Source organism: Engystomops pustulosus, chromosome 2 (genome assembly GCF_040894005.1).
Source record: "Engystomops pustulosus chromosome 2, aEngPut4.maternal, whole genome shotgun sequence".
Lineage (NCBI taxonomy): Eukaryota > Metazoa > Chordata > Amphibia > Anura > Leptodactylidae > Engystomops > Engystomops pustulosus.
Window position 1 is genome coordinate 178,859,195 of NC_092412.1, and position 14,034 is coordinate 178,873,228.

The window sequence follows — 14,034 nt, forward strand, 5'->3', positions numbered from 1 at the left end:
GTATAATGGCTGCATAATTAAATGCATGTATATGTATTTTTGTGTATATATGCTGTATATCTGTGCATATACACTCACCGGCCACTTTATTAGGTACACCATGCTAGTAACGGGTTGGACCCCCTTTTGCCTTCAGAACTGCCTCAATTCTTCGCGGCATAGACAAGGTGCTGGGTACATTCTGGTCATAAAGGGATGGACATGGTCAGCAACAATACTCAGGTAGGCTGTGGCGTTGCAACGATGCTCAATTGGTACCAAGGGGCCAAAGAGTGCCAAGAAAATATTCCCCACACCATGGCACCAGCAGCCTGAACCGTTGATACAAGGCAGGATGGATCCATGCTTTCATGTTGTTGACGCCAAATTCTGACCCTACCAACCGAATGTCGCAGCAGAAATCGAGACTCATCAGACCAGGCAATGTTTTTCCAATTTTCTACTGTCCAATTTCGATGAGCTTGTGCAAATTGTAGCCTCAGTTTCCTGTGCTTAGCTGAAAGGAGTGGCACCCGATGTGGTCTTCTGCTGCTGTAGCCCATCTGCCTCAAAGTTCGACGTACTGTGCGTTCAGAGATGCTCTTCTGCCTACCTTGGTTGTAACGGGTGGCGATTTGAGTCATTGTTGCCTTTCTATCAGCTCGAACCAGTCTGCTCATTCGCCTCTGACCTCTGGCATCAACAAGGCATTTCTGCCCACAGAAGTGCCGCTCACTGGATGTTTTTTCTTTTTCGGACCATTCTCTGTAAACCCTAGAGATGGTTGTGCGTGAAAATCCCAGTAGATCAGCAGTTTCTGAAATACTCAGACCAGCCCTTCTGGCACCAACAACCATGCCACGTTCAAACGCACTCAAATCACCTTTCTTCCCCATACTGATGCTCGGTTTGAACTGCAGGAGATTGTCTTGACCATGTCTACATGCCTAAATGCACTGAGTTGCCGCCATGTGATTGGCTGATTATAAATTAAGTGTTAACAAGCAGTTGGACAGGTGTACCTAATAAAGTGGCCGGTGAGTGTATGTGTTGTACTTACTGGATGGGTGAGTATATATGCTGTATATCTGTGCGTATGTGTTGTACATACTGGATGGGTGAGTATATATGCTGTATATCTGTGCGTATGTGTTGTACATACTGGATGGGTGAGTATATATGCTGTATATCTGTGCGTATGTGTTGTACATACTGGATGGGTGAGTATATATGCTGTATATCTGTGCGTATGTGTTGTACATACTGGATGGGTGAGTATATATGCTGTATATCTGTGCGTATGTGTTGTACATACTGGATGGGTGTGTATATATGCTGTATATCTGTGCGTATGTGTTGTATATACCGGATGGGTGTGTATATATGCTGTGTATTTGTGCGTATGTGTTGTATATACTGGATGGGTGTGTATATATGCTGTGTATTTGTGCGTATGTGTTGTATATACTGGATTTTAAGCTTTTAAGAGTGTGTCATTAACCACAGTAAAATACTCCAAAAGAAACGTAAAAAAGCCAGATTGATGTTTACAAATGCACACAGGAATAAAGACCTTTCGTTTTGGAGACATGACACGTGGCTAGGGGCAGACTGGCCATTTAACCCACCAGGGGGAAATCCCGATGGGCCGACTAGCGTGGGGCTGCTGTGGGGCCAGTCTATAAATAATAAACAATGTACTCACCTCTTCAATGCTTCCCCTTAACTCTGCTACTTGACGCAGTCCGGTGGTCAGTGCGCATTATTGGCAAGTGGCTTATGGTCATAGTCTGTGCGCTGCGGACATGTTTGGACCTGTGGGGTTGTTTTACTGCAGGATTGACTGGTGTGCTCCACAAAATAGATGCATCATGAGGAAAGAATATTATGTGGCAATACTGAAGCAGCATCTCAAGATGCCAGCCAGGAAGTAAAAGCTTGGGTTCAAACGAGTCTTCCAAATGGACAATGACCCTAAGTATACTGACAAACTGGTTACAATGCAGCTTAACACCTTAAGGACACGGCCTAAAATGGCCATTGGGACACTGCTGCTGGTCATTTTTTATGGTACTAATAGCATGATGATTCAAATTTATTAACTATTTCCTGCAGCAGAACACAATAAAACAGCTGTTTTGCCATTTGGTTTTTAGTTAAAACTTTTACGCAATAGAATTATTCTATAGGTTAGCACGATTAAGGAGACATCAAACATCCACAGGTTTTCTTTTGTGTTTTACTACTTTAGCAAATAAAATACTTTTTAACAAAAACTGCATTTGGTTATGTGTCGCTATATTCTGAGAGCTATAACGTTTTTTTTATTCCTCAATCAAAAGAGGGTTATTGGGGCTTGTTTATTGCAGAAAAAGTTAACAATTAGATTGGTTCTACTATTGGGTACATCTGACATTTTGATCACTTTCTGTTACATTTCTTTGAGAGGTAGGAAGTACTAAATTGCAAATTTTAATTAGTTTTTTTTTGTTATACCCTTTACTGGTAAAATAATGTTATATCTGTTTGTCTATGGTCGTGACAGTACCAAATTTCTTCGGTGGGTTCTAGGGGACTTACACCTGGGGATACATTGATCCTTCATACATTCAATACATTGCAGAACTTCTGCAAAAAAAAAAGTGAAAATGTCCCCCAGGGCGTCTTTAATAAAAATACAATGACATTTTTTCCATATAATAAAAAAAAAAATCCCCCGGGACACTACAAAAAGCATTGCCATAGTCGCCCCGTTTGCCCGAGACTATACATATTATATATATCAAAACAACCGAAACAAAATTGGGAATCCATTAATAGTGTTCATTTTGATTTGAAAATTAATTATAAAAAGTACTAAAATTACAGAAAAGCCTTTTTTCCACTTTTAACCCCAAAAAAAGATAAAAATGGAAAAAAATAGAAAAAAAATGTAATAAAAAGTTTAACTAGCTCTGTTTCCCGAAAAAAACACCGCAAAAGTTAGCATGCCAAAAAAAGCAACGGCCCTTAAACTGGCGCTTACAAAAATTTGCTAAAAATACCGGTCGCTAGAGCCTTTTCAGCCTGCGTCACTAAGGGGTTAAGAATAACAAAGTCAATATTTTGAAGTTGCCATCACAAAGCCCCGACCTCAATTCTATTAAAAATTTATCAGCAAAGCTGTAAAAACAGGTGCAAACAAGGCGGCCCACAAACATGGATCAGTTACACCAGTTCAGGAGGAGCAAGCCCAAATTCCTGCCAACTAATGTCAGAAGCTTATCAAAAACATTTGACCAAGGTCATACAGTGACACCTTCATGACCAAGGACGAACTACATCGTCCTGGTGCTGCAAAGGATGTATGGAGAGAGCTCACGGGCTGAGCTCTCTCCATACACAGCTGGCACCGATCGCGGCAGTTAACCTGTTCAGTGCCGCGGGGACCCGACCACGGCACCTAAATTATCTTTAAATGGGCGCCGCCATCTTAGATGGCCGATCGCCACCCCTGTGACGTCATCTCAATGAGACTTGTGGGCTTGCCATGTGTAATGATCTCTAATAGTCAGCAAATGGCAGGCTATTAGAGATAACCAGTAACATTTCTATATACTGCAATACAGTAGTATATATATATAGTATTAGCAATCAGACCCTGCAGGGTTAATTTACCCTGGAGGATCTGAAATAATGGTAAAAAAATTTTTTTTTAAATTTACAAAAAAATATAAAAAAAAATAGTAAAAAAAAAAGTCAAAGTTTAAATCACCACCCTTTCCCTAGATCACATAAAAAAGCAAATAAACAATAGGAATCATAGACATGTTTGGTATCATCACGTCCCAAATTGTTCGATCTATAAAAATATAATAGCGATTTTTCCCGGTGTTTAACCCCATAACGGAAAATGGCGCCCAAAGTCGAAAGTGCAGTTTTTTTGCCATTTTGAGCATAAAAAAATTTCTATAAAAAGTGATCAAAAGGCCGTACAGTCCTCAAAATGATAGCACGCCATAAGTCGCAAAAAATGACACCATCCACAGCTCCATGCACTGAAGTATGCAAAAGTTATTAGTGCCAGAACATGGCAAAATGAAAGATTTTTTTTTTGTACAGAAGGTTTTAATTTTTTTTAAATGTATGAAAACATTATAAAACCTCTACAAATTTGGCATGCTCGTGATTGTACCGAACCAAAGAATAAAGTAGACATGTTATTTGGAGCGCTCAGTGAAAGCTGTAAAATCCAAGGCCACAAGAATATGGCGCAAATGCGCTTTTTCATCATTTTCCCTACATTCAGAATTTTTTTCCTGCTTCCCAGTACACAGCATGGAATAATAAATACCATCACTATGAAGTGCAGTTTGTTACACAGAAAATAAGCTGTCACAGAGCTCAGTACATGGAAAATAAAAAAGTAACAGATTTTTGAAGGTGGGGAGTGAAAAATGAAAAATGCAAAAATGAAAAAGGGACACTTCCTTAAGGGGTACTAATGAAGTGTCAGTAAACCTTTGACTTTACAGAAAGTAATAAAAATGCCTTAAAAATGATCTCTTATTATTATTGCATTTGGCAAACAAAAATAATTTTGGAATTCTAATTGATCTAAAACGGGAAAGGTTTATTCTGATTTCATGATCCTAACCTACAATGATTTAAAAGGAAATCTACCTAATCTATCAAAATCATGTATGATAAAACTGGGGCACTTACTAATAGATCCAGGCACTGAATTATGTTAATTAGGCAGAAGGGCTCAGGGGGTGTTACTAAAGCCCCTCTGGGCTGTTACACTATTCAGGAGCACATTTCCCTTTCCCCCTGCACTTCCCCGCTCACTCTACCTGCTGTAATCTCACAATGAACAGAAACACTTCCCCCTCTCCCTGTATAACAGTAAATCCGCAGCATGGTGGGGCTCTTGTAACGCCCTCCATCACCCTTCTGTCTCATTAGCATAATTTTTTATGTTTATTTTAGAAGGAAGGAGGCCATGGATAACAACTATAAGAGGATTAGTGTTGGTATGGATCATTTTAATCATTGATTGAACATTTTGCTATAACACAGATATTAAAACATACTGTAGGTGCATTACATCCAACTCATCCAGTCTCCTATGATGCTTTGAGTTCAACTTAGATGATTTGTGGCCATAGTAGAGATGCTAAATTGTCTCCACTCCTTGTCTTTGGCACGTCTCTGGTCAGTGGTTGTGATCAGTGTGACCACTGTCGAAGGGCAGTTTAGCAGCGACATAATCATAATTTTAGGAGGTCAAATATTTTAATTATGACTTTTATGGGAAAGCCCATTTCAAAACTTTTTCTAATACACTATGGGAGATTTGGCCCAGTAGAGACCGTGCTAGCGGAGATTTGTGATGCAGTTCAAGACAGTAAATACACCAAAGTACAGTCCAAAACAGGTCTCGTCTGTGTTTATTCAAGCAGCAGGTACAAAAAAAAAACAGCCTTCACATACAGGCATCAAAACATAAAATCCTACCCGTCAGGATGCCAGCTAAACAGAGTTCCCCTAACTCACCACTAACACATAAAGTTACCGGCAAGGTTATTGCTTGTGCCAGACATGAAAGTCAGGGGTGTGTGCGCTCTGCCAGAACTCCTTTCAGAGAGACAACTTTCTCAGCTTTGCTCAGCACCTGTGTCCAAGCTGCTGAACAACACAAAAACTGTCCGAGCCTAACAGGGAGGTGGAATGAACCGCCCCACTACCAGCCTGCAAATCCATTCCACATAAATCCATCCCAGGACAGTTTTAAACAACTGCTCCAACAAATAACTTGTTTGAGCCATACTTCCCGGATTTACAGTGTTTGCCGCTGGACAAACACAACCTCTGCATTAAGGCCTTGCATAATAGGAAAACCCAGGCGAAACATATTGCCCATCCACAGTTAACGCCTTCAGTGTCTCACATACACTCCCTTTCAGTTTGACCCTGTGGGGTCGAAGACCTATGGCCAGTGGGTACGAGTGCATCGGCATTCCCATGTAGTTTCCCTGCTCTGTGTTCTACTGTGAACTTAAAATGTTGTAACATTAGGAACCACCTTGTGATGCTGCTGTTCCTCTCTTTAGCCTGACTCATCCACGTGAGGGGAGAGAGGGCGCATTCACACGTTGCGCTTTGGTTGTGTTTCAAAACGCATTACAACAGCTGAGGAGAGGTGCTTTGCCTAATTACATTACTATTTACATATGTTAACGCTATGTTAACGCGTGTGTTAACAAAATGCATGTGTCAACGCATTGTTAATGCACATGTTAACAATGTGTTAACACATGCGTTTTGTAAACGCAAACGTTAACAGTAATGTAATTGAGCAAATCACCTTATCTCAGCTGTTGTAATGCATTTTAAAACACAATGAAAACGCAACCAAAGCGCAACTTGTGAACGCGCCCTGATCGGTTACTAGCATAAACTGTCATCATATCAAGTAATATCTCGGGGACTATGAGTCCCATTTGATCAATAATCACTCCTTCTCAACTATACTATAGTTCTTCTCAGGGGGTGTGAGCTTGCGGCTAAAGAATGACATGGGATGTTCCTCACCCTCCACTACTTGGGACAAGACAGCCCCCTAAGCCCACTTCAGAAGCATCGGTCTGCACAATAAAGGTCTTGGTGAAGTTAAGGGTGATCAATACCGGTCCCTTGCAAAAAACATTTGCTGAAACACCCCCCTCAGACTCTTCACCAACCCGCTATCTTCTGTCAGGTCAGTTGGCGGTGCTGAAATAAATCCAGATCCACTATGCCAAGGAAAGCCCTCACTTGCTTCTTACTCACAGGTCGTGGCCACTTCTGTATCGCCTCCACTTTATTTACTTAGGGTTTGATGACCCCCTCGCCCAATACGGTACCCCAGGTAACAGGCCTCTTCCAGACCAAGTACTCATTTTTTGGGGTTTGCTGTTGCTTGCACTTTAGCCAGATGGCTTTCCCAATTGCTACTATAGACTGTGATGTCTATATGTAGCCCAAAGGGAAGCATGATGTACTGAAATAGCCCATCAGGAGTAACAAAAGCTGTCTTCTCTTCAGCACTATCAGTGAGGGGCACCTGCCAATACCCTTGAGTCAGGTCAAGTGTGGAGAAGAATCTAGCCTGTCCCTGACGTTCTATGAACTCGTCAACTCTGGGCATAGGGTAGGAGTCAAATTTAGATACCTTGTTCAACTTCCTAAAGTCGTTGCAGAACCACAGAGAACCGTCAGGCTTGGGAATTAATACTATAGGACTTGACCACTCACTTTTAGACTCTTCGATCACCCCTAGGTCTAACATCTGCCTGACTTCTTTGGGTTTTCCCCTGTCTGCGCGCTTCATGGACCCGGTAGGGTTTTAGGTGTACTCGGATGTGGGGTTCGGTTATGATGTCATGCTTGATGACTGAAGTACAACCTGGTAAGTTGGAGAACACATCAACATTCCGGAGAACAAACTCCTTCGCTTCTTGAATCTGGGCCCTGGAGAGGGACTCTGAGATCCGTACTTAAGGCACCTTGGCAATGGATACACCTACCTCCTGTGCTACGTTCTTGGGGTCAGCACAGTTTTTCTACTCCTACAGCTGTCAATGATTCTCTTTCCCATGGCTTTAGGAGCTTCACATGGTATATCTGTTCGGGTTTCCTCCTCCCTGGCTGATATACCTTGTAGTTAACCTTCCCCCCTTTCTCCATGACCTTATATGGACCTTGCCATTTTCCCAAGAACTTACTCTTGACAGTGGACACAAGAACTAATACCCTGTCGTCTGGGTTAAAGGTCCAGAGCTTGTCTGATCTATGGTAAACCCTACGCTGGGCCTCTTGTGCCCTCCTTTACATGGGGCATTACCGCAGCTATGCGGTCCTGCATAAGGGAGACGTGTTCGCTCATGCTACGGTGGGGGTCCCTTCTTGTTTCCAGCTCTCCTTTGCTACATCCAGGAGCCCACGCGGGAATGGCCATATAACAGCTCAAAGGGTGAGAAACCTGTGGAGAACTGGGGTACCTCACAAATGGCAAACATCAAATAGGGCAACAAATAGTCCTAGTTGTTCCCATCTTTGCTGACCACCCTCTTTAGCATTCCCTTTAATGTTTTGTTGAACCTCTCAACCAGGCCGTCTGTCTGGGGATGATATACAGAGTTGCGGAGCTGTTTAATCTGCAATAATTTACACATCCCCTTCATTACTTTGGACATGAATGGGGTCCCCTGGTCAGTCGATATTTCCTTGGGGAGGCCAGCGTGGGAGAAAACCTCAAAGAGCTCCCTGGCAATAGTACGTCACATGTCGGGTTACCAGGTGCATGGAGAGGGCTCGCGGTAAGTCTTTGCTGCACATTGTAGCAAAGGCTTACCGGTAACACCCGCGATTGGTGCCGGCACCGATCAAGGGTGTTTTCCTGCTGATAGCCGCCGGCAGAGGTGCCCACAGCTTCACATCTTTCTGAGGATCATTGCTCCCCGTGACGTCATCGGGAAGCGGCGATCTGTCGCCATGGTAGCTTCGGGTCTCACGAAGACCCAAAGCTACTTCGGGTTAACCCATTCATTACAATGTGCTATCAGCAGTATTAAAATACACATATACTGCCATACTGTAGTATAGCAGTATATGATAGCATCGTACAGACATCCTAGGGTTAAAGTACCCTAGGGAGTCTGAAAAATAGTAAAAATAAAAAAAAAATAAAAAAAAAAACAACAAAAAATTCAAATCACCCCCCTTTCCCTAGAACTGATATAAATATAAATAAACAGTAAAAATCATAAACACATTAGGTATCGCCGCGTCTGAAAATGCACGATCAAAATATTATAACCGTTTTTCGCTGCGTTTAACCCCATAACGGAAAATCGCGCCCAAAGTCGAAAATGGAACTTTTTTGCCATTTACAAAAAAATAAAAAAATTCTATAAAAAGTGAACAAAAGGTCAAACAGTCCTAAAAATGATAACATTGTAAATGTCATCAAAATCCGCAAAAAACGGCACCACCCACAGCTCCATACACCAAAGTATGAAAAAGTTATTAGCCCCAGAAGATGGCAAAATCCCCCAAAAAAATTTTGTACAGGAGGTTTTATTTTTTTTTAAATGTATGAAAACATTATAAAACCTATACAAATTTGGTATCCCCGTAATCATACCAACCCAAAGAATAAAGTACACATGTCATTTGGGGTGCACAGTGAAATCCGTAAAATCCAAGCCCCCAAGAATACGGCACAAATGCGTTTTTTTACCAATTTCACTGCATATGGAATTTTTTTCCCCGCTTTCCAGTACACGGCATGGAATATTAAATACCACCGTTTTGAAGTGTCATGTGTTACGCAGAAAATAAGCCATCACAGAGCTCTGTACATGGAAAAATAAAAAAGTTACAGATTTTTGAATGTAGGGAGTGAAAAATGAAAATGCAAAAATGAAAAAGGGCTGCGGCGGGAAGGGGTTAATGGATTCGCCTCTGGATACCACGTAGCATAGTCTAGATAACAAGGATGAACTGGTGCCCCTGGTGGATTTTTACTATAGGGCCAATCAAATCCATTGCAATCCATTCAAACGGCACCTCTATGATTGGTAACGGGACCAGAGGACTCCTGAAGCAGGACACTGTGGCAGTTAGTTGACACTCGGGGCAGGAGCTACAATACTGATTTACCTCATCCCACACCCGGCCCAGTAAAATCTCTGCAGGATCCTCTCTCGGGTCTTCTAAGTACCTGAGTGGCCTCCCAGCACAAGCTCCCAAGTCTAGCACCACCCTACAGTGAGATTGGGGTACTACAAGTTGTTCAATCGCCTCGCATCTGGTCAACCCTGTACAACACATGCCCAACAATCACCTTTCTCGGGTATATTTTGTCAGCCCCTTGTATTTGGAGCACCCCATTTATCACTAACATTCTCCCGTGCTGTGGGAGGTCTGGCATGTCGGCCACCACCATTTGACCGTCAGCCTCACCATCTAAAACCTCTAGGGGAGAGAATTCATCACCTGACAACACTACTTTCTGCACAAAAGGTGTGCAATACTGTGATCAATCATCTAGGCAGCATAAGCTGAGAGTTGAATATATTAGTCATTTAATGTTATGTGCTTCTGGTAAGTCAACGAAGAGAAAGGAACAATGTGGAAGAGAAACAGTAATTGGCGTTACCTGTGTGGGCGAAAAGTAGAAGAGAGAAACGCACGAGTGGGTGCACTGTAGATTATACGCAGCAGGAACAAAACATCGGGAGGCAGGAACTGGAGTCACAAAGCTTAGGAACAAGTGATTAATTTAGCTGTTCCCAATGCTTCACATGCTGCAGTTAATTGATCCTGAAAGGAAGGCGGAAAAAGTACACATCCCTTCTTTTGCTTTTTATAGCTCTTATGACTAAGAGCATTGGTAGCACTTTATCCATGGACATACAATTTACATTGCAGCAGAAAGGACATTTAGGCTACTTTTGACGCAAATCATGATGAACCACCTTCTATAGGGCAGTCCAGGTTCAGAGAGCCATAGAGTTGCTTCAGCCCCCTCACCTCTCCGTGGATCAAGTAAACTCAAATCATTAGAACTTATTTTGAAGAAACTTTGCAAAGATCGATGTAATAAGTGGATCAACAAAATAACGTTCCCTTTCTCCGCTAACCTTCTACAGCTACTTACCTACTCTAAAATTTATTGCAGGAACAAATTATTAGGTAAGTTCTGTTCACATTTGGTCTGTCTGATTATGGCCTAAGAATGACTATACAATAACAGAATGTAAAAGGTGAAAACAGCTATTTGAAATGTTAGCTATACTGCATGTCAGAATGTTACAGTTTTTAGGGCGAAATTTACCAGAAGCATCTTAGAGCCGAACTGTTCTAGTTGCTCATGGCACCCAAGCAGAGCTCAGCATTCATTTTCACTCAGCTGTTTATAAAATGAAAACTAAGCTGTGATTGGTTGCCATGGGCAGCTAGATCAGTTTTACCTCAGACACTTCTGATAAATGTAGTTTGGTTGTACTACAAGTATTTCGTTATTACATAGTTTAACACCTGCAATTCTCTAGTTCTCTTTCAGAAGCTTGCACTAACAGAACATCCGCTATACCTGCGTCTTATAGCTGGACCAGAAACGGAAAAGCTCAGCTTTGTACTAAAGGAAAATGAGACCGGAGAAGTTCAAGTGAGTATTATAACATTTCACTTAAAGGGGTTGTCCCAGTACTACGCCATTTAATGGGTTTTATATGGTAATTGTGGTGCTGTAGAAGCGTCTGCAATACAAATATGTATTACCTACAGTGTTTTACATGTGTACATTATTTTCCAACAGTGGGAAGCTTTTACAGTTCCAGAACTACAAAACTTTTTGCTGATATTGGATAAAGAAGAAAAGGAGAAAGTACAGCAGGTGCAGAAGAAATATGCTGCCTTTCGTGAGCACTTGCAGGACGCTCTCACAGTTGCCACAAAAAATCCTCTCTAAATGTAAATCTCCAATGGAGAGAACTTGGACATTTTCATCCTGGAGGCGGCATCCACAGGTCATCGGCAGAAGAACATATACCATTCTTGTAAAGGATTGCCTACAAGGCACAGAAGAGGAAAGAATAATACAAATAATTACAGGCTACAAATGTTTCAATTTGTGCCTTTCAAGGACATGTCAAGGCAGGAGTAATTTGCACTTTTTGACCCATTAAGACACATAGCATTGTGGACCAAAACAAAAGGCTTCAACATCTCAGGGCCATAGCCTTTACTTAGCATTTTATACTAATAAGGCAGCCAAGATGTCCCCGAGACCACCTTGTAACAAGGTATCAGGAGCTTGGACCATTTCAGGTGAACAACGATCAAGAGCCATAATTACTGTTTGTGAATTATCATGGTATGGCAAGGCTTTCCAGTCGTAGGCCATGTCTTCTTCTCCCATTAAATAATTGTACTATTTATTTATTTATTGCACACAGTGAAGTTATTCAATCGTTTGTGAATAGTTAGATCTGCTTTAAGTCATTCTAATTGCAAAGAAGTTCTCCATAAAGAACGACCTTAGTGGATGGATTGCTTATTAGAGATGAGCGAGCACTAAAATGCTCGGGTGCTCGTTACTCGAGCCGAACATTTCCAGATGCTCGAGTGCTCGTTTCGAGTAACGAGCCCCATTGAAGTCAATGGGAGACCCGAGCATTTTTCAAAGGGACCATGGTTCGGGAATAAAATGTGTTATTTAATTGAAAAAGAATGTCTTCTGATAATTTGCAAACATCTGCGATCTATTCTTCACTGTTCCGCGCGTATATTATCTCCCGACAAGTTAGCAGATGTAAAGAACAGTGAAGAATAGAATAAAAACAGTGAACACAGTGAACACAGTGAACACAGGATCATTTAAGATAAAAACACAGTGCAGAACACAGTGCAGAATAGATTACAGATGTTCGGCACATCTGCTTACTTGTCGGGAGATACGCGCGGAACGGCGCGTACAAAATAGCATGTGAAGAACAATATATATGTGTGAAGAAGACATTGCAGATGTATGGAAACATCTGCAATGTGTTCTTTACACACATATATATTGTTCTTCACATGCTATTTTGTTCGCGCCGTTCCGCGCGTATCTCCCGACAAGTAAGCAGATGTGCCGAACATCTGTAATCTATTCTGCACTGTGTTCTGCACTGTGTTTTTATCTTAAATGATCCTGTGTTCACTGTTTTTATTCTATTCTTCATTGTTCTTCACTGTGTTTTTTTAATTAAATGCTCGATCTCGAGCAGGGGAAATACTCGTCCGAGCAACGAGCCGTCTCGAGTACCCTAATGCTCGACCGAGCATCAAGCTCGGACGAGCATGTTCGCTCATCTCTATTGCTTATGGATGTAGTTTAATCATCTTAAAGCAAATATATCATCAAAATTTACCTTGATAAACCAGCATCATAAGCTGTGTACACTGAGATTGCAGTGAAGCCATTTCTATATAAAAAGACATTTTATAATTATGTAAGTGAGCCAAGAGTCCAGCTGGCTAATACACTTCCCACACAGCACTTCTATCTTCTGCATTGAGCAGTCACCAGCTACTGACTCTAAAGCTGTTTCCATGTTAGGTTGCATAGCTGCTATCAATAGCAGGTGGCTGCACAATGCAAGCAATTCAGAGCATGCATTGGAATTGCATAGAAGAGGCCGATGACACCGGCTGGGGGAGGAGGTCCAGAGGATGCAGATGGCATTGTAGAAGTGCTGTGGGAAGCTTGTATAAGCCAGGAAAGCCGGAACCAGGAGGGGCTCTGGTAAAACCCTCCAAAGCACTTCTGTCTCATTTACATAATTATAAAATGTATTTTTATGCTGAAATGAGCTCACTAAAAAGGAAAATAATAACATCATTGCCATCTAGATTTTACAGATCTAACAGGCTGTGATTCTGGTTTATCAAGGTAGAGTCAATATAACTGGATAAACTGTTTATAGACTTGAAATACAGCTGGCATTACAGGGTATGAAATTACAAAGAATAAGCCTTATTTGTATCAGTCTGCAATAGTTTTCATTTAGAAGAAAGCAACTTTGCAATGTATAAATATAGCAAAGTTCCAGTTAGTTTTTTCTACCATAATCTACTGCACAAAGAAACGTAAATATATTCAGGTAAAAATATGATGTTGCTTGCCTGGCCCCTTATTTTTTCATACTGATGACCTATCCTTAGAATGGGTCATCAATATGTGATTTGTAAGAGGTCCAAGACCGCAAGCAGTAGAATACAACCACGGTGTAGCAGCAGCACCAAGGAACATGTTCTATTTACTTGGAGGATTGCATTTCTAGGCTCCAGAAAACCAGGCATTTTAGTGGATAAAGGTGGTTGAGAACTCGAATACAGATTCATGATTCTTAGCTTTAAAATAGTGTAAGAACTGTGATTGTAGGTGCCATAAATAGGAGATGTGTGCTTGGCAGGAAAAAAATTTTTTAACATTACCTGGATATAGAAATGTCACACTGTTCTTCATTTTGAGTACCTTTT

The 14,034-nt window shown here is 41.4% G+C and overlaps 1 protein-coding gene across 3 annotated transcripts in view; it reads left to right on the forward strand.

Moving 5' to 3' along the window:
- The window catches only part of RASSF5 (Ras association domain family member 5), a 76,358-nt gene extending 64,015 nt beyond the window's left edge, over window positions 1-12,343 (forward strand). The window contains exons 5-6 of one of the 3 annotated variants that reach the window (XM_072137430.1): window positions 11,061-11,176; window positions 11,327-12,339. In XM_072137430.1, coding sequence (XP_071993531.1) covers window positions 11,061-11,176; window positions 11,327-11,479 — 269 coding nt within the window. In that variant the 3' untranslated portion in view covers window positions 11,480-12,339. Of the gene's footprint in view, window positions 1-11,060; window positions 11,177-11,326 lie in introns of all 3 variants that reach the window. The other 2 variants (XM_072137431.1, XM_072137432.1) reach the window with 2 other exon arrangements.
- The last annotated feature ends 1,691 nt before the right edge of the window (window positions 12,344-14,034 follow it).